Here is a 20,809-nt window from a genome sequence, read left to right as displayed (position 1 = left end):
GCAGTGACCATTTTAGTTATCAGGATATGGTTTAAATTTTGTATCAGCATTTGTACAAAGTTGAATCTGGCAGTTTCCCCAATTCTTGTACAAATAGATTACAAGTCAGGGATTAATCACATCACCAAGGCATAAAACACACTGTATATTTTAAGCAAAACACTCCACTATGCAAAGACTAGTAGGTATAACCAACTGTCTGGTCTGTTTTCCAGATTGTTTTTTTCAAGGCCCAGACCCCAAAAGGTGTTAAGGTGCCTAACTCCCTTGGATTTCAATGGGAGTTAAGTGGCTACATACCTTTGAGGGGCTAGGCCTCACAAAGACAAGGCTCTGAGGGAGAGGTATTCTGTTAGAAATCTAAGGTTTTTATTACAGATATTGCATACTCTAATACCACGCTATACCCTACATATATAAGTATTCACTTTCAAATATGAGGAGGAAAACACTAGTGAAGATCAGCCTACTATACACATGGCCCTAGAAGGCATTCAATCTGGGTGCGGTTGACATGTGACTGGAGTGCCTACCCAAGGTTTATGAACCACTTAAGTCCTAGTTAGACTCTCAAAGTAGGGATTAAGTGAGATGTGAACAGTCAAAGGTCTTGTGTGGGCTTTCTGCTAAGAGGAGTCAGTTTCATCCTATAACTGCACCACAGCCTAGTCACTGCTTTGTCGGAAGAGGTGTGTCATATACATGTTTACACACCACTGGTTTGTAAATCAAATGAACACATCACAGAGAATTCAAACAGATACTCCTCTGGAACTGAACATTTAATAAACCTTCCACCCAGATACACAACTGACTAATTTCTATGCAGACCTTTGATATTGTTTCATTTTGGCATAGAAAAGTATTGCTCATTGCTGGAAAAAGACCCCAGAGACAGAGGTCCAGATTTTCTCATACTTACACTGTGTAGTTCCTTTCTGAACAAGTAGTCCTATTAATTCCACTACTCACTTAGGCCTAGATCTGTAAAGGTATTTAGTCTCCTAACTTTGACTGATTTGAAGGGAAGTTAGGAGCCAAATACCTTTCAGGATCTGGGCCTTAAAGCCTGATTCTCATACCCCTTTTATTGAGTAGCATCTTATCCCACAAGTGAGCCTGTTGATTTCCACCAGACCACTTGTAATGTAAGGCAGTGCTTCTCAAGTCAGGCCGCCGCTTGTTCAGGGAAAGCCCCTGGAGATCCAGGCCAGTTTGTTTACCTGCTGCATCTGCAGGTTCAGCTGATTGTGGCTCCCACTGGCCGTGGTTCGCCGCTCCAGGCCAATGGGGGCTGTGGGAAGTGGCGCGGGCCAAGGGATGTGCTGGCCGCCCTTCCCGCAGCCCCCATTGGCCTGGAGCAGTGAACCGCGGCCAGTGGGAGCCATGATCGGCCAAACCTGCGGATGTGGCAAGTAAACAAACTGGCCCAGCCTGCCAGGGGCTTTCCCTGAACAAGCGACGGTCTGCAGAGCCAAGGAGCAGCTAGCCCCAGCTAAGAAGAAGCCCAGCAGATAGGTATTGGTAACCAGCTGATCCAGCTAAGCAGAAGATGATGATTGGCTCAGACTCCCAACGTGAAGATACATGTAAGGACCCAGCTCCTGTAAAAAATGGGGGAGGAGACAGAGAGCTAAATACTTGTTAGAGTAACTGCTGGAAGGTTACCTCTGGATAGGTAGGCCCTGAGGCTGAGGAAGGGCCGTGGCTCTGGAGCTACTGGGAGGTAGAGGACCCTGTGGTATCAGGCCAGGTCTATCACTGTTGTTACTTTTCCATATTGTTTGCACTGGTGTAAGAGAAGAACAAAAAAACCTGCTTGAAGGCTAAAGCAGAGCTGGGTGTGTCTGATGGTTTTGTCCCTAAACTGCTGGACCCTCCGCCTCCCCAGACTACATAGGGTATCAGAATATGGATTTGAATAAAGCAATGTTCAGTGTAAATGAGTAAAGGTGATGGAATCCAGACCTGAATAGGCGCAGATAAATATTTTTGCTACATCATTGAATAAATCTACTGTCATTGAAGAATACAAAAACTAATTGGCAGCATGGATACTATTTCATTCATATGTGTGACACCTCAGAGCTAGGACAGCAAGTTCTCCAGTTAAAAATATTTTGATGATCTCTATGACAAGCTTAGCCATGCAACACAAGGTATGACCTTGTTTATAAGGGATTATGGATGGTGAAACACTGCTGTGCCATGCTGTTCATTAGCTGACAATAATAATATATGTTGCAATTAGCTATTTAAGACTAAATTCTACCCTAATCTTCTTCACTGGGATTGCATGGAGAAGAAATCAGGACAGAATCTGGCCCATGACATTGGTGTTCATACAAGACTCATAACAGAGTTGTTTCTGCTCTGCTGTGGCGAGGAATACTGTTGTAAGGCCAGACTCAATCAGTATAGTTTAGTTTATCCCATTATCATCATAATTCATAGAAATTCACAAATGATTCCTAGAAGCAGAACCCAAGTCAAAGTGTCTCTTGCAATTAATTTGAATTGGAATATTATCCTCTCCCATAAATCAATCTTGATCTTTAAACTATGTTTGCAATCATCTGACTAATTAACAGTTCCATTCATTTTTCATATAATTCATCTGTCATTTCATGTAATTTTATTTGCTTTAAAGTCCTCATTTTTTGAAGAAGAAACACTGTGTACAAAATAGCACTGCATCCTTGCACAAAGTAGGGTTGGATAAGTCACTTGTAACCTTACCAATTTAAGATAACAGAAGAAATCTGTTACTGCACAGAAAAAAGAAACATCTGAAATCGGAATCTTGCATCTTAAAGGAAACTTTCAGCAAGGAACTGAGTGGCTGGTACCTCCCAATGTAAGATTGTTTCCTATGGTATGATCTTCAATGCATTGTCCAGACTAGTTTTAAATGATTAGCTTCACTGATATTGAAATAGCTGGATTGTTCAGTTTGTCTTAAAAAGTGCAGTTCGAATTAAATTTTAATGATTAATAAATGTGTATTCCTGTACATAATATCCTAAGCACCGGAGAATATTTACACATTCAAATGTTCTGTAGTATTCAGGTTCCTATAGATTTCGTTGTTGTTGGCCCTTCTTCCTCAGAAGAGGGGTGGGGAATGAATGCCTGGATGCACAAAGGGAATTGGATGTTCTGATGCTCAGCATCTTGGTGCCTAACTCTTAGGCACCTAGAAAATTACAGGAACATACTGGGATTCCCAAAGCCTGCGTTAGCATCTAGGCTCCTAGACAGTAAATGGAAAGAGATGGATGTCTTAGGCCAGTAGTCACCAACCGATCGATCGTGATCGACTGCTTGATCCTAGAGGATCTCCCAGTCTATCACAATCTCCATGGCGCAGCGGGGCTGCTGCTAAGACAGGCTCCCTGCCTGCCCAGGCCCCATGCCACTCCCAGAAGCGGCCAGTGTGGCCCTCGGAATTGGGGGGGGCAGAAGTCTCCCTCTGTGCGCTGCTCCTGCCTGCAAGCACCGCTCCCGTAGCTCCCATTGGCCTGGATCAGGGAGCTGTGGCCAATGGGAACTGTGGGGGCAGTGCTTGCAGAGAGGGGCAGCATATGGAACCATGCCCCCTCCAGTCGAGAGGCTGCAGCAGGGGCGTGTTGGTCCCTTCTGGGAGTGGCGTGGGGCCAGGGTAGGCAGGGAGCCTGCCTTAGCCTTGCTGCGCCACCGACTGGGAGCCGCTGGAGGTAAGTGCCCCCTTGGAGGTGGGTAAGGTTTTTCCCTGATGTCTCTGTAGATATATCGGAATAGCATGAAGGTAAATCCCTTGCTGATAAAGAGTCCTTTAAAACCATAAAGAGCATTTACAAGGTTGGGGGATTAAAAAAACAGAAGTCAACATCTAGTTGTTTAAAAAAAAAACAAAGCAATACATGTTGCCAAACCCAGCAGTAGAAGCTAAGAATTATGTACATGTATGACAGTGACTTTATACACACAGAAACTGTATTAAATAATTTGTTGGGTCAGATTTTGCCATCTGTCATTATGCAGAACTCCCCCCCTATATACACACCCATTCTAGTCTTATTTCCAGTAGCATTGACGGAGTCAGATCCCCTCTCAGATCCCACTAGAATAATCATCCAGTATACAATATGAAGGAATTATGCACCCTGGCAATCAGAACACCCCTTTTCTCATCTCTGTTATCAAGGAACGACTGTGCAATCTGAGAATTCAAGGCAGTTCCAGTTCTTCCACCAGTCCAGTGAGTTACAGCATATTTCCTCAACTCAGTGGCAAACTCCAAACCTAGCCTAATAAGTGATCTGTTAGAAAGCAGTGTTTCTACAAGGGTGGTTTCCAGACTGATTATAGGGTTGCCAGGTGTCCGTTTTTTGACCCAAAAGTCTGGTCGAAAGGGGAACTTGGCAGTGTCCGGTTAGCAGTGCTGACACACTAAAAGTTTGGTTACCTATGGTAACCGGTCTCTGTCTTGGGTCGGTGTGTGGGGGGAGCGGGGGATGGGGAGGAAGCAGCAGCTGCTGCTGCTGGAGAAACCATGGAGCATTTGAGATAGCAGCAGTATCCCCTCCCCCAGAGCACAGCTCTTCCTCCCGCATCCTACCCCACTCACCCCCAACCCTAAAGTGCTGTTCTCTCTCTCCAATGTCCTGCTCCACTCACCCCTCCACCCTTAGAGCCCTGCTCAGCTGGCAGGGGAGGGTGGTGGAGAGAGCAGCGAGCAAGGGGGGGAAAGGAGTGGGGGGTGGAGCCTCAAGGGAAAGAGATGGAGCAAGGGAGGTTCTGGTGCTCCATGTCCAGTTTTCACAAATGAGATAGTTGGCCACCCTAACTGATTTTGAAGACTAGCCTCCAGGTTCTCCAGCAGACAACTAACACTCCAGGTTCCCTAGCAGCTATATAATAAAACGAAGAGAAGATTGTCTGTGGTATCTTGGTATTAAAAAATGTCTGATTTGTCAGATTATTGCAATGTTAAGATATGATCAAGATATAATTGTCTCCCTGGGTGAATATTCATAAAAGTAGTAATTATCTTTCATGGATACTCAAATTGTCATTCAGGTAGTAATGTGGGAAAACAATCAGTAATCCTTTCTGGATAAATAAGGTACCTGTTCATCTGTGTTTATAACTGTTTCATATTCTCAGCTGTTAGCATTTATATTCCTGTAGGTACTTGGGAAAACGTAAAACAATAAGAAATCCTTTCACTCTCTTATTTGGAAGAAGTGTAAAGGGAACCCCCTCCCAACACCTACATTAACCAAGTCATTTCCCTCCCTGTGCCTCAATTTCCCCATCTGTAAAATGGGGGTAATGATATTGACTACTTTTGTAAAGCACTTGGAGATCCACTGAGGAAAAGCATTATAGAAGAGCTAGATTTTATGATCACCAGACATGTAAATATTTTTCAAACTTAAGGGCCCAAAGTGAGGTTTCTAAGGGTGCTGAACACCTGCTGCTCTCTCTGATTTGTGAGCTCTAAGCACTTGTGAAAATCATGACACTTCTATTTAAAGGCCTTGAATATGGGTTTAGGAATCTGTTTTTCAGCAACCAGGTTTGAAAAGTTGGGCTAGCGTATCATTTACAGTGCTAGTATAAGGAGATGCAGTGTCTTGGGGAACACTAATACACTACAGATGCTTTTGTGAGGGCATATTAACTGGAATTACTGTAGGAAATTCCTCTGTCAGAGGAATGCAGATAATTAAATAGGTGTAATGACTAAGCGAGATTGTGCAGTACCTTCCAGTGAAATAAATGAGATCTCTCTGCACAAAAGGACTCTGCTGTCACGTCCTGAGAATAACCACATGTGGAGATTGAGAAAAGTCAGCCAATGACTCAAGTTCACAATTTTAACTGCTCATGACTGGGTATATTGTGTGTTACCAATACAGAGAGGTTCTTTATAATTCTACCAGGTTAAACAAATAATGAGAGGTAGGGTTCAGTTGATTGTTACCTGAAATTGGGTTTATTTCCTTTGGAAAAAATGTTTATGATCTTATAAAAATTCAGAATACAGGACTCTTCTCACTTATAGTATGGAGAACTGAGAAACTTATTGCAATTTTCCTTCTAAATTCCTGGTAATTTTTATTTCAATCCTTTGCAGTTATACCTGAATCTGAATGCTGAATATTTAACATTACTTTTCTTTTACAAAATCTTTAGGTAATAGAATAAACTTACCTTGTATTAACGCTTAATACAACAAAGGTCACTGATTATTCAAAAGTGTGTTCTCTATCTTAAAATAACTTTTACATGTGTTAATGGATATCTTGCTTTTCTCTTTATATATATATATATAAGCACTTGGTGAGTGCTTTGCTTGGTGTTTTTATATATATATATATATATATATATATATATATATATAAACACCAAGCAAAGCACTCATCTCTGCAGTATGTCCCCCACATTCATATATACACAACTAAGAAATACTGATTATCAACAAAATAGAAATTACAGTTAATAATACATCTTCTCCTAGTCTATTTTCAGGTTAAAGTCCACAACAGTTTTGCAATATCTAGACAATTAAAAGGATGTAGTATGATGTACTAAAAGGATTTCATAGTACCCATTAATCTGTATCCTAACTATATATTAGTACATATAATGTATAAAATTACATCTGTAAAATTACTCTCAGACATATTCTGATCCATCCTATGCCCCCTACTAGGGACAAAAATGAATCTATCATCTTTCCCCTCCACTCCAAAACCAGTTTAATTTCTAGAGTAACAAGGCCGGCCCGTAGCCAGAATGGCGGACATTTTATTAGGGTGGGTTGAGGAAAGTAAGTGTGGCCTGCAAAACAGCAGGCACACTATTCCCACATGTGACATCTACACATGAAGTGCTGCAGTCCCAGTGAAACTCCTGCTCGTTGCCTGCATCTAATTTATTTGGGCCAAGATTTTTAAGCCCTTGGGATCCGCTGGCTGCTCATCACATCTGAAAAATCAGGGCACTTATTTAGCTGCCTAAAATATGGATTTAGGATTTCCACACACATTATTCCACAAGCAGGAATAAATAATTTTGCAATGTTCCAGCCAGCCTGCCTTTGGTCTTTCCCTCCTTCTGGTCTGTGAATGAGTAGGTGGCTTGAAGTAATAAACAAAAGAATGACTCTTCAGTTTCTACAGTCTTAATTTAGTTAATTTTTTCAGTACGTATTTATTCCTTGTGTTACACACACACCCGTCCAGAAACAAAAAACATAGCATCAAAGACAAAAACTGAGTCACAGTAGCTGCTATTATTCAATATCTGGCATAAGGATTTATCATTGATATCACCCAAAATGTTTAATCACTGAAGCTAATGTAATACAACACCCCGTTTCTATGGAAGCTGAAAAAAACAGGCAGCTAGGCCTAGCAAGCCACCCTTCCTCCATCTATGAAGGGGTTTTGTTGTTTGTTTGTTCCTTGGGGGACTTCTCTAGTTACATCTCTACTGTAAAAACTGAGCATTTATTCCTACGCTTTGTTTCATATCTTTTAACTAGTTACTGATCCTTCCGTCTTATCCCATGACTGCTTACTTTGCTTAAGAGTAGGATTGCCAACTTTCTAATCACACAAAACCAAATACCCTTGCCCCGCCCCTTCTCTGAGTTCCCGCCCCTGCTCACTCCATCCCCCCTCCCTCCATCGCTCGCTCTCCTCCACCCTCGCTCACTTTCATGAGGCTGGGGTAGGGGGTTGTGGTGCGGAAGGAGATAAGGGCTCTGGCTGTGGTGCGGGCTCCAGGCTGGGGCCACAAATGAGAGGTGTGGGGTACGGGAGAGGGCTCTGGGCTGGGGCAGGGAGTTGGGGTGTGAGAGGGGGTAAGGGCTCTGGGCTGGGGGTGCAGGCTCTGGGGTGGGGCCGTGGATGAAGGGTTTGGGTGCAGGAGCAGGCTCCAGGTTGGGACAGGGAGATTGGGTGCAGGAGGGGGTGAGGGCTCCAGGAGGGAGTTTGGGTGTGGAAGGGGGCTCAGAGCTGGGGCAGGGGGTTGGGGTGCAGGCTCTGGGAGGGAGCTAGGGTATGTAAGGGGTTCTGACCTGGGGCAGGGGGTTGGGGTGCGGGCTCTGGGAGGGAGTTAGTGTATGTAAGGGGTTCTAACCTGGGGCAGGGGGGTGGGGTGCGGGATCTGGGAGGGAATTAGGATATGTAAGGGGTTCTGACCTGGGGCAGGGGGTTGGGGTGTGGGAGGGGTTTGGGGTGTAGGCTCCAGCCGGACGGTGCTTGCCTCAGGCAGCCTCCGGTCTGCGGCACAGCAGGGCTAAGGCAGGCTCCCTGCCAGGCCTGGCTCCTCGTGGCTCCCAGAAGTGGCAACATGTCCCCCCTCCTGTTCCTAGGTGCAGGGGCAACTAGGGGGCTCTGCGTACTGCCCATATTCGCAGGCACCACCACCAGCAGCTCCCATTGGCATGGTTCCTGGCCAATGGAAACTGTGGAGTCAGTGTTCGGCCGTGTGAGCAGCGTACTGAGCTATCCTTCAGTCACCTTGTATGGAGGCTGATTTAAGTGATAGGTTACATATCACAGTTAGTAGTTCTGAAATTTCGTATTTGAGTTCCTTCAGAACTCTTGGGTGAATACCATCTAGTCCTGGTGACTTATTACTGTTTAATTTATCGATTTGTTCCAAAACCACCTCTATGGAAACAGCAACCTGGGACAGTTCTTCAGTTGCTGTATTAACTCCTTCATTCCTTTGCTGTTACACACATTCACTGTAAGACAGTATTCTGTCCTCACTGAATCAAATTGTGTTATGAAAAGTACAGCTAAGTACACTATAACATGACTGCCAGACAACAAGCTTTAAAATCATTTACAAAGTATCTATTTTAGGGGCCTTTTTCTACCACAGTCTCATTTTTATCACAGTATGGCACTCAAAGCCATGCATGGTGGGCCAAATGTCAAGCGTTTCAGTTGATTGAGGACACAATGGCAAGTCACTCCCAAAGCATCTGATTATAGTTCTGCAGTGCTCACCCTGCCATGCTTTATTGCTCAAGTTAATTGAATTCTTTCATGGATCTGTCAAACTTCATCATCTCAGCTTTAAATTTACATAGACTTTATATTACCAAATGTATTTAAGGTATGTCATCATTGGAGCAAGGGACTAAGATTTTAGAACTTTTATGCAGTCTTTACAATTATAAATATTTACTACAGTGATAAACATTATTGGAGACTAGATCTGGAATAGGTATAATCTGAACACTGAAAAAAAATCATTTCAGCTCTAGCAATGTTGCTGGTCTTAGTGGCATCCCCTTTTTAAGTATAAGGCGGTGTTTTATAAAGTGTGGGGTGCAAAGGACTAGCCAGGTTTTTTTGACACGTTTTTCAATTTTTCTGCAGCGTCTCAGCTTCCATTTCAAAGAGAGTCTCTAGCTGGTTTTGTTGTGCAGAAAACTTTGTGATCCAAGTCTAACCAAGGCACCAATATCTGCCTGAGTTTCCAGAGATCCTGAAACAATAGTTCTAAGCTTGATCTACCCCACTCATTTAAACATTTGCTAACTCAGTTGATAATGATATTTAACATTGTTAACTATTTCACTTCTCACATCATCTAAGAAAGGAAAAGTACCATATTATGAAAATGTGCAAAATCATTTTTGAGAGGTTGCTCATTTTGGGTAAACCTTTAACAATACAGGGTGGGATTAGTGCAAGGATGCACACATTGGATTCATTATCCTGATGGAGGTGGGGGGAACAGGGGTTCAGCTTTCAAAAGTTTGGGGAAAGCCAGTATAGGCAATATCTGTGGAACTGGTCATAGCTTTCAAATTGGAATTAACTTGTTAGATCTGTTCCTTTGCATGCGCTTGGATTTATTTCCCCTAACATAGCACTCCGTTGTGTCCGTGGTGTTGGGATGAATGGATATAATACAATTTATGTTAGATAAATAGTGAATGGACCCTTTATGAGAAAGAGGGGAGTAGGGAAGACCCACAATGAGACTCCAGCCTTTTTCTAAGAAACAAAGGTTTCTCTGTAGCACTGCCACTCACACGGCTTGATTTTTTGGGTCATTAAAATTAACTCTACAGCTGGGCAGTATTTGTTGTCCATAATAATTTTCACTATGTCGTTTTCTTGTTTAGTTAAAACAACTGGTGCTAATGAAACAAGAGCAGGTGAATTTGTGTTACTATGGCTCCTGTTTACAGTGCAGAAAAACAGTCAACACAGTGCAAAAGAGAGAGAGAGAATATACTCTTTGTCAGGGACATTTCTACACTTTAGTTCAGCTTTCTGGTCTCTCATCTAGAAATCTATTAAAATTGCTGTTTTCTTCTGCTCAATTGACATCCAGCTTCAAGTAGGACCTTCTTTTAAAAAGATAGAATAGATCTCTGGGTTTTTTAAATGTATTTAATGTCTCATTTCTTGAATTCCAGAAGAGTAATGTTCAGGGTGAAGACTTTGATCAGATAGAGTAGAAACAACTTCTCTCCAGCACATTCCCACTACAAATATGAAACCCTGGCTAGATCGTTATTTTGAGCATAGACCGAGATGCACAAAGAAGAAAAATACTGAAAGGCTTATCCAGCAGGTGACTTGTCATAGAGATCATGCTCTACCTCGTAATACAAAGTATAGTCAGGTAGAGTGAAATCCAGGTCTCAAAAACCCCTACTTTGGAAAGCCCTCTAGCCTCCTAATCAGAAATGGACTAATGATCAAATAAGCAACCAAACAAACAACTGTACGGGCCTGAATGGGAAGAGACAGCAAAAAAGGGAAGCAACTGCATGCTCTAAACCTTGTGGATCCCTTCAGGTCACAGGCCCAGAGTAGCTGATCCACTCTTCATTGGGCACTACTTACAATTTCTCAGCAATTGTTGAAATGTGATACAATAAAATAAAAATAAAAATAAATTAATGGAGATATCCTATCTCCTAGAACTGGAAAGGACCTTGAAAGGTCATTGAGTCCAGCCCCCTGCCTTCACTAGCAGGACCAAGTACTGATTTTTGCCCCATATCCCTAAGTGGTCCCTTCAGGGATTGAACTCACAACCCTGGGTTTAGCAGGCCAATGCTCAAACCACTGAGTGATCCCTCCTCCATGACCCTTAAATTTTTGAAGACTTTTGCTCATCTCCCATTAATGGGTATCAGATGGCTAGAATACTGGATCATTTTGACATGGAGGGGAAATTCCACTCTGCTGTGCCTCAAACACAAACAAATTAATGGGTCCGTCCTGGTGCATTTTCAAGGGCCTGGGCCACATAACTAGTCAGTTTCCTCCCTTTAAAAGCTGCCTGCTGCACTGCTTGTTTTGTGACTCTCCAGCCAAACAAAATGTTGGAGGAATTCCCATCTTTTTACAAGAACAGGTGTTTTTAATAAAAATCAAGTGACAAGCCAAAGAAAACAAACTTAGCACTGGGCACACACACCCATATGCTAGAGGCACAGAACCTAGCAGAAATGTTAACACAAATCTCTCTCTGACTGTGAATGGGTGTCTACCTCACACTGGCCTTGAAGGGTTTAATGGAGGCCAGGTGGGCCAATTAACCTATTGGACTGAAGGCTGATAGGAAACCGTAATGAGGGGAAGCTCAGCTGTGTGGGAACAGGTGGAGCTGATAACAGAAAGGGGGCTGCTGCTAGGAAAGGGAAGTCACCTCTTAGGAAGAGGGAGGAGGGTTTGGGAGCTGGTACTCCCAGAGAAAGGAGGGGAACCAGGAGATTTAGGAAGCAGTCCAAGGAAGGATCAGTAAGGATACCCACATCTGCTAGATTGAGGGTCCCTGGACTGGAACCTGGAGTAGAAGGTGGGACTGGGTTCCCCTGCCAGCCACAAAGGGCATTGCATAGACCAGGCACAGGCCATAAACAGGAAGACTGCCTGGGTCACTGTGTGGGTGACAGAGAATTGAAGGACTGTACCCTGGAAGTGGGGGAAACATTAAGTAACATGGCCAGAGGGCTAAGTCATGAAGAGGACACTGCAGTGTCTGGAGTGAGAGAGGGGCCACAGACCTGAGAGATGGAGAGGCAGACAGCAGAAGGGGGTCATCCACCTTGAGAGCCAATCCCCAGAGTGACCAGGAAGAAGCTCCACTCAAGCAGTGAGTGGAGCACCCGGTGACACTAACCCATATTAACATAATAAATCCCTATGCTTTGTTAATTATGTGATGGCAAATCCAGCACAGTACCGTAGCCATGGAAGTTCCCCTAGCTAAAGGAGCTAGTGCCAGGGCCGGCTCCAGACCCCAGCACCAAGTGCGCGCTTGGGGCGGCATTTTGCCGGCAGGGCGGCAGGTGGCTCCGGCGGACCTTCCGCAGTCATGCCTGCGGGAGGTACGCTGGTCCCGCGGCTCCGCCGGAGCCGCCTGCCGCCCTGCTTGGGGCGGCCAGATTCCTAGAGCCGCCCCTGGCTAGTGCATTCTTCCTTCAGAAGAAGGTAGAGAGACTATTTGGGGGGGAAATAGGGATGTATACACACTACACAGTACAAAGCTCAGCTCCTTAGAGTTGAGGCCAGAGGATCAGCCACAGTTTGGATCCTCCACAAGTGGAAGAGTGTATTGGAGCTTCAAAAGGGTACTTTAGATCTTTTTCCCCATCACTTCTCCTGCTATTCAGGCAGTGTTCCTGGACTTGGCCTACTATATAAGAAGTTTGGTGTAATGTTTACACTGCTATGTATTTAACTCCTCATGAAGTGAGATAACGTAACTTATTGTGCTACCAGCAGCATATGGATCATGTGCAACTGTGTCTTAATAGGCATTTATTTATCTTTAACTATTTGATAAGTACCAAGCAGTCCAGGTACAGCCTAGTAGAACACACCCCTCTCCAAACATACCAGGTAAACCCTAATATTCCATTGACAGCAAAAGAATGTTGTTAGTATAAGGAGCACTGCACATGAAGTAGAAGATCAGTAATGAAGGGGTTAAATAAAAAGGTCCATATAAAATTTAAGGGCCCCACTCTTTCTATCTATCTTTGGTATTTATATGGAGCCCATCACTATCGTATTTAAGCACAATCTTCAATGTATTTCACCTCACAAAATACATAGTCACACAGGATGACTGTGCGCTAGGACTTAAATAAACAAAGTCCAAGGCGAGGGCACTAATCACTGGACCATCCTTCCTGTCTGTCAAGGATGAGATTTAATGGGGATTACCTATGTGGTAAGGTACCACTCAGCATGAATCAGAGTGGCAAAGTCAATCTCTAAATGACTGTTTAAAAAAAAACCAACAAATTTCAGTGAAACATTACAGTGATCCATGAAGCATTTGACATATAGGTTGGTGATGGTGATTATGAAGTACTCAGAGTAGAGAGGCTACAAACACAGAGAAATAATAATAAAGGGGGCTTTCAGCTATATTAATTGGGTACATGTTACCTCAAGATGGGATGTAGAGATAAAATTTCTAGATGCCATTAATGACTGCTTCTTGGAACATCTTGTCCTGGAACCCACAAGAAGAGAGGCAATTCTTGTTCTACTCCTAAGTCGAGCACAGGATCCGTCCAAGAGGTGAATATAGCGGAACTGCTCAGTAATAGTGACCATAATGTAATTAAATGTAACATCCTCGTAGGGGGGGAATACCAAAGAAAACCACCACAGTAGCATTTAACTTCATAAAGGGGAACTACACAAAAATGAGGAAACTAGTTAAATGGAAATTAAAAGAAACAATCACAAGAATGAAAAGCCTGCAGGCTGCATGGAAATTATTTAAAAACACTAGAATAGTGGCTCAAACTAAATGTATATCTCAAATCAGTATCAAAGTATAATTAGACAGACCAAGAAAGAATTTGGAGAGCAACTATTAAAAGACAGAAAAAAGAATGCTGTTATGTTGTGTAAGTACATCAGAAGCAGGAAGCCTGCCAAACAATCATTGGAGCCACTGGACAATCAAGGTGCAAAAGGAGGACTCAAGGAACACAAAGCCATTGTAGAGAAGCTACATGAATTCTTTGCATCAGTCTTCACTGCAGAGAATGGGAGTGAGATTGCCATACCTGAGCCATTCTTTTCAGGTGACAAATATGAGGAACTGTCTCAGATTGAGGTGTCAGTAGAGGAGGTTATGGTACAAATTGATAAATCAAACAGTTATAAGTCAAAAGGACTAGATGACATTCACCAAAGAGTTCTTAAGGAACTGAAATATGAAACTGCGGAATTAACTGTGGTATGTAACCTATCGCTTAAATCAGCCTATGTACCAGATCACTGAAGGATAGCTAATGTAACACTTTTTTTTTTAAAGGCTCCAGAAGTGATCCTGGCAGTCACAGGCTGGTAACTTCAGTAGAAGGCAAATTGATTGAAACTATAGAAGAACAGCTATGTTGAAGAAGAGTCAACATGGCTTTTGCAGAGGGAAATCATGCCTCACCAATCTGTTAGAATTCTTTTGATAGTGTCAACTAGCATGTAGACAAGGGTGATCCAGTTGATCTAGTGTACTTGGATTTGACAAGGTCTCACACCAAAGGCTCTTAAACAAATTAAGCAGTCATGGGATAAGAGGCAAGGTCTTCTCATGGATCAGTAATTGGTTAAAAGATATGAAACCGAGGGCAGGAGTAAAGGGCCAGTTTTCACAGTGGAGAGAGGTAAACAGCGGGGTTTCCCCAAGGATATGTACTTGGACCTGTGCTGTTCAACATTCATAAATGAGCTGGAAAAAGGGAGATAAACAGCGAGGTGGCAAAGTTTGGAGATGATACAAAATTTCTCAAGCTGATTAAGTCCAAGGCTAACTGTGAAGAATTGCAAAAGGATCTCACAAAAATGGATGACTAGGCAACAAAATGGCAGATGAAATTCAACACTGATAAGTGCAAAATAATGCACATTGGAAAATGTAATTCTAAATATACATACAAAATGATGAAGTCTAAATTAGATATTATCACTCAAGAAAGAGATCTTGGGGTAATCGTGGATAGTTCTCTGAAATGTGCAGCACAGTCTAAAAAGCTAACAGAATGTTAGGGCCTGTTAGGAAAGGGATAGAAAATAAGACAGAAAATATCACAATTTCAACGGTATAAACCCATGGTACGCTCATGCCTTGAATATTGTGAATAGTTCAGGTCGCCCCATCTCAAAAAAGATATATTATTTGAAAAAGTACAGAGAAGGACAACAAAAATGATGAGGGGTATGGAACAGCTTCCCTATGAGCACAGCTTAAAAAGTCTGGGACTGTTCATCTTAGAAAAAGAGATGACAAAGGGGGGATATGATAGAGGTCCATAAAATCACGAATATTATAGAGAAAGTGAACAGAGAAGTGTTATTCACCCTTTCACATAACACAAGAACCAGGGGTCACCTAATGAGATTAATAAGCAGCCAGTTTAAAATAAACATAAGGCAGTTCTACTTCACACAATGCACAGTCAACCTGTGGAGCTCAGTGCCAGGTGCTGTTGTGAAGGCCAAAACGATAAATGGGTTCAAAAAAGAATTAAATAAGTTAATGGAGGATAGATCCATCAATGGCTTTTAACTAAGATGGTCAAGGATGAAGCCCCATGCTCTGCTAGTCCCTAAATTTCTGACAGTCAAAACATGGGACTTGACAACAGCTGATGGATCACTCAATAATTACCTTGTTTTGTTCATTCCCTCTGAAGCATCTGGCACCTGCCACTGTAGGAAGACAGGATACTGGGCTAAATGGACCATTAATCTGACTCCGTATAGCCATTCTTATGTTCTTAATCTGATTATATTCTTGAGCTGTACAGTTTATCTAAGACTCTTCCCCTGCACACAATATCCTAAAACCCTAGGCAGGAGTCTGCTGCTAGGAAAGAAGCACAGATAGAAAAAGGCATTCTTGGCCATTCCTGCAATTTAAGCACTTAAAATAGCTGAGGCTCCCCTTTGTGAAAATGAGTCACAAAATATGGGCCAATTCTTCCAATTGGAGGAAGCGTATATAATCTCTGCTATTTCCCCTGGTTATTTACTCCATCCTAGCATCATTACCTCAGACTTAATGAGACTGATTCAAAGCCAGTTAGCTTTCATCCAAGTGCTATCTTAATTAGACATGGGAAGAAGCAGTCAACTGTATTGTCTGGACCCAATAAAAAGGGGAACTATAGCCAAATGTCCTACTGAAGGCCCCAAAGTTCACCTAGCCTACATCTCTGGATAGTTTCGCATACATACAGGAAGGAAGAGAGAATGGAGTCCTGTGTTACCTACACAAGAGATCTCTCATGACAGATGTGTAATTACCCAACTCTGCCTTCTGTCAGAAATGAAAGAACAGCACCATTTAGACTGAATTGGTCAATCTCTGACTGGGTCTATAATATGGCTGGTCAGAAAATTTCGAAGTGTTGACAAAGGCTAAAACAACAGTATTTTGTGGTCAGTAATATGAAGGCTGCTGACAAATCTCAAGGTATCAGCAGAGACAATTCAATGTACTGTATACAGCACATAGGTATATATTTTATAAACTGATATGATGGCCACATGTGTACACACTCTTATGACACCAGAAAAGTGTCCCACCCTTCCTGTCCCATGGGGCACGAATACATATATGTGTACTGCAATGTCTGTGGCAGCAGAATGACAGAGCAGCCTTTTCCAAATCCATACTGCCACTCAGTTGCAGTTGGTTGCTAAGGAGTGTGCTCAAGAGATATGCTATATGTTCTTTTTCCTACACTCAGACTTCTCCCACAGTTCACAGGTCAGATAGTTTTCTGCCTGATAGCATCTTGCCAGTCTGAAACATTTTGACACCTGAATTTGTGTAACAGAAAATAACCTTCTGTTGCTATAGGTAGGGGTATCCTACCCTTTGTCAAGAATGCTCTAAAGAATGTTAGCTATGCCCTGCAATCCCTGTGCACATTCTGTAAAGACCAGTAGTCTTTCACCTTTTCCCTACTGCTGACGTGCTATTCAGACTCATATGGGCCAACCTGATAACTTAATACTGGCAAGGCAAACTTGTACTTCTCATTGTTTTTATAGAATGATCACTGCTTAAGCCCCAAAAGATGTCTGTAGTTAGGACTTACACAAACAGAGATCACCTTAAAAAATGCTTCTGTTATTCTCTTTAGATGCACCTCTTGCCTGAATCAAATTACTGTATATAAACTAGTTTACAAAGTTGAGATTTGAAAATACTAATCTCTGAAGAAATAATAGAAAAAGTTTTAAAAATACCCATCCGCGCAAAACTCCATAAGCAAGTGATAGGTAAACCAGATTAAAATACAAATTAAAAAACCGAGAAGGAATACAACATTTCTATTTTAAGTCCTGGGAACAGAATATGTTCATATCACTACATTTTAATTGAATAGGCATTTCATTAATCTTTTAAGCCTCACCTCTACCCCTTTTGTTTTTAAGTGAGGAGCAGAAAAAAAGTTTGCAGCCTCTATACTTCTTCGTGAGGTATAAAGTGATTTGGAGGGATTTTCTGCTTGTTCTCACATTAGGAGTATCAGATCCTTGTCTACCAGTTTTTATCTATAAGGACTGTTTTTTGTATGTCAGACTGTTTTTTCGGTGCTTGTGTTTCTTTGTTTTTAACTCCTACTTAACTCAAATTCTTGGCAAATATTTTGGAGGAAAGACTCTTCAGCTGAGAGCTGAAAAACCTCCCCCTGCAGTTCTCCACTATTCCATGGGTCCTCAAGCAGAAACAAGGATAACAAAACTTGATGTTCTTTCTCTTTTGAAAAAGTGGAGAGGTAAAATTTAAAAAACAGTAAAAGAAACAAATCTTGATACTCCAAATAAGGGCTATTCAATGCAAATTATGCATGCTGGAGGAGATTACAAAGATAAGAGGGACTTGGATAAATGAGATTCAGTTGAAAAACAATTGAAGTTGTTTTCACAGTATTTCCAGCTGTGGCAAAAAAACAGAAATCCTGGAAATCTTGCCAGAAAACCAGTTCTTGAAAGAGAGCAGAGGTCAGACTGAGCTGAATTTGAGCATACAGGCACCTCTCTGATAGCCCCAGACAAATGCTGTTTCTGCGGATGGTCCTGAAGCGAGGCTTTTGAATCTGAATGGAGGAAGTGCTGTCTGATTGACTATAGGGATAGCAACAGTGGGCCAAACCCTGGACACTAAGGTCTCCAGAGTAGAAGGGACCCTACACCTGTCCTAACTGGTCACGTGAGGGTTCTCCCAACATGAAAGAATCTTCAGGTGGTATAAAGCTGGTATAGCAACTCTATACAGTTAAACCATGTCAGACTTCAAATGTTACTTTGCTACTACAGCCACTCATTCTTCCTTTTCCAGACCATAGTTTAAGCCAGATTTTGAGCTCTACAGGGCAGGGATTTGTTTACACAGCACCATATTGCGTCTATGATGAGGTAGAAACAATCACAGATACTTTAGAAATTCACCCACAAAACATTAGGGTATGTTTACAGCTTCCTGGCCTTTTAAATAATGTAGTGAGCTTGTAATTATTTAAACTGCAAGCTCTTTGGGGGCAGAGACCTTGTCGTCTTACTCTTTGGAAAGCACCTAGCATACTTTTACTGATATATAAATAATAATCATAATAATTACCTATACCAGCTATGACCTGCCAACACTCCCACATACTTTATAAGGAGGTGATTAGGGCATGTGGGGAAGGGAAGCGATTTAGACTGAAACAAACATCTGGATACTTTGCCTTATTTTATTTATTTGGGGCTCGATTATGGTCTCCTTACTCATGTTAAATAGTGCCTTGCACCACTGAGACTACATGTGGAGCAAGGTACTATTCGGTGTGACAAAGGATATGGCAATCTGAGCCTTGTGCTAAAACAAGGGAAACAATGATTGAGCATTAGATGTGTGTTACTTACGGTTCAGCCTCAACACTCTGATCAGGAGCTACATAGTTGGCAGGGATGTAGCCACGGAGCTTCTGTCCAGGCCGTGTTGAGGCACTGTCCAGGAGGAGGCTAGCATACCACCAGCCCTCCGGAGATGTATCCAGCACCTCGAGTTTATCTCCAGCTTGGAAGCTCAGGTCCTCCTTAGTGCGGCCCTGATAATCAAAAAGTGCTACAAACTTATGGTGGTTCTTGGGCATGGGCAAAGGAATACCAGTCACATCTTTCTTTGTTGTTATCTGAGAAGTATTCTCTGTCTGGCAGTCATCTTTCACCCAGCCCAGGTTATCTTGGCCCATCCCCGTCTTATATCTCTCTCCCTGTCTGCCATCACTCTCTTGGAAGAGCCAAGGGGCACACCTCTCCATCCAAGTGCAATGTTTCCGGCAAAAGTTCCCCATGCTGCTCCTCTGTTTCTTTGTGGCTTCTTCTCTCCTTCTTATTTCTCTTTTCTTTTCCAAGTGGCAATACCTTTATACATACTTTTGCATTATCATCCGTTTAGCTCTTTGTCAGGATATTTTTCCTCCTTTGGTACAAGATTAAATAAATTTTGCTGCAGCTGGAAACTTTTCTCTCCAGAGCCCCAATGAGAGCTCCTTTCAGGCAGCTTCAGACTCAGGAATGATACCTGAGCAGTAAAGTGCAATAGTGCATGTGGATGAATTGTTTGCTTCCTCTTCTGATCAAGAAAACAAAAAAATAAAGCGTTTGGGCCAAAATCTGGGAGCAACAGAAAATCATTGATCTTTTTGTCCTGCCAAAAGAAAAAAAATGTAAAAATAATTAGGAATCATTAGTAAATCTTAGTGTTGACTCTTCCCAAGTTGTACTGCTTCTGATAATTCTTTCTCTTGTCCCATATGGGTGCCTGCTCCGTGATCAGCAGTGAACCTCTCGGCACATTCTAGCTCTTGGTAATGAATAACCAACCTGGCCAGCCTGTTGTTTTCACAGCCTGAGACGAGGCCTGCCTGAATATTTTTATTTGCTTCCTCATTTGCTTTGGTTTCTTTTCAGAGGTATGTGAGTAGGATTCCCAGTGTCTCTCCAGTGCCCCCACCTGGGAGCACAACCGCTGCTGCTTTCAACATGCAAGCTTACCTTGCTTTTATGTCAGGGCTGTAGAAATCCCCTTACTGTGCCTGACCTAGGTTTGGCACTTTACAAAAGGAAAAACAAATATTTCTTTGTTACAGTAAAAGTCATAGATTTTAATTCCTTCCTCATTCTTTGACTTAAAAATTAAATGCACTAGCCCTAGAATCACGTTACATTGTTGAATTGTACCAGCCTTTCAGGATAAATATTATACTAGGGAGACAAGGCAGGTAGGTAATCTTTTATTGGATCAATTTCACAATAATATCCAATTAAAAATATATATATAGTGTTGTGGTAGCTGTGTTGGTACCAGGATATGAGAGATACAAGGTGAGGTGTGTGTGTGTGTGTGTGTGTGTGTGTGTGTGTGTATATATATATAATACTAGTCAAATAGCAACCCCAATGGAAACTGAAAAGCTGTTCTTCCAGTTCATTTGCATTTATAAAACAGCCATCGCCACAATATCTAGGCACTCTATGGTATTTGGACAGATTTGGGCCAAATAAACCCCTCGGACTAGATTCAGCATTGTGCTGAATAACACTTTGTGCTGGCAAAGCCTTAGAACATCACCATGTTACAGGGAATCGCTGGGTTGTTTCCGCAGGGAATGCAGGAATTCCAGCATGGGGAAGAGGCAGATTGGGCATGAGATGGCATAGCTGAGGTAAACCTGCACTCCACAGTGACCGAGTAGGGGCACTGTTTGCAGCCCCTAGTCTGTACTGCAGCCATCCCAGTCCCA

At 42.4% G+C, this 20,809-nt stretch overlaps 1 protein-coding gene across 1 annotated transcript in view; it reads right to left on the bottom strand.

The window, feature by feature from the left end:
• The window catches only part of FRK (fyn related Src family tyrosine kinase), a 64,909-nt gene extending 45,047 nt beyond the window's left edge, over positions 1–19,862 (bottom strand). The window contains exon 1 of the mRNA XM_039530462.1: positions 18,927–19,862. Coding sequence (XP_039386396.1) covers positions 18,927–19,357 — 431 coding nt within the window. The 5' untranslated portion in view covers positions 19,358–19,862. The remainder of the gene's footprint in view (positions 1–18,926) is intronic.
• Positions 19,863–20,809: the final 947 nt, after the last annotated feature.

This window comes from Mauremys reevesii, linkage group 3, assembly GCF_016161935.1.
Source record: "Mauremys reevesii isolate NIE-2019 linkage group 3, ASM1616193v1, whole genome shotgun sequence".
In the NCBI taxonomy this organism is placed as follows: domain Eukaryota; kingdom Metazoa; phylum Chordata; order Testudines; family Geoemydidae; genus Mauremys; species Mauremys reevesii.
The sequence above is the reverse complement of the archived record's forward strand: the minus strand, read 5'-3'. Positions and strand labels throughout refer to the sequence as shown.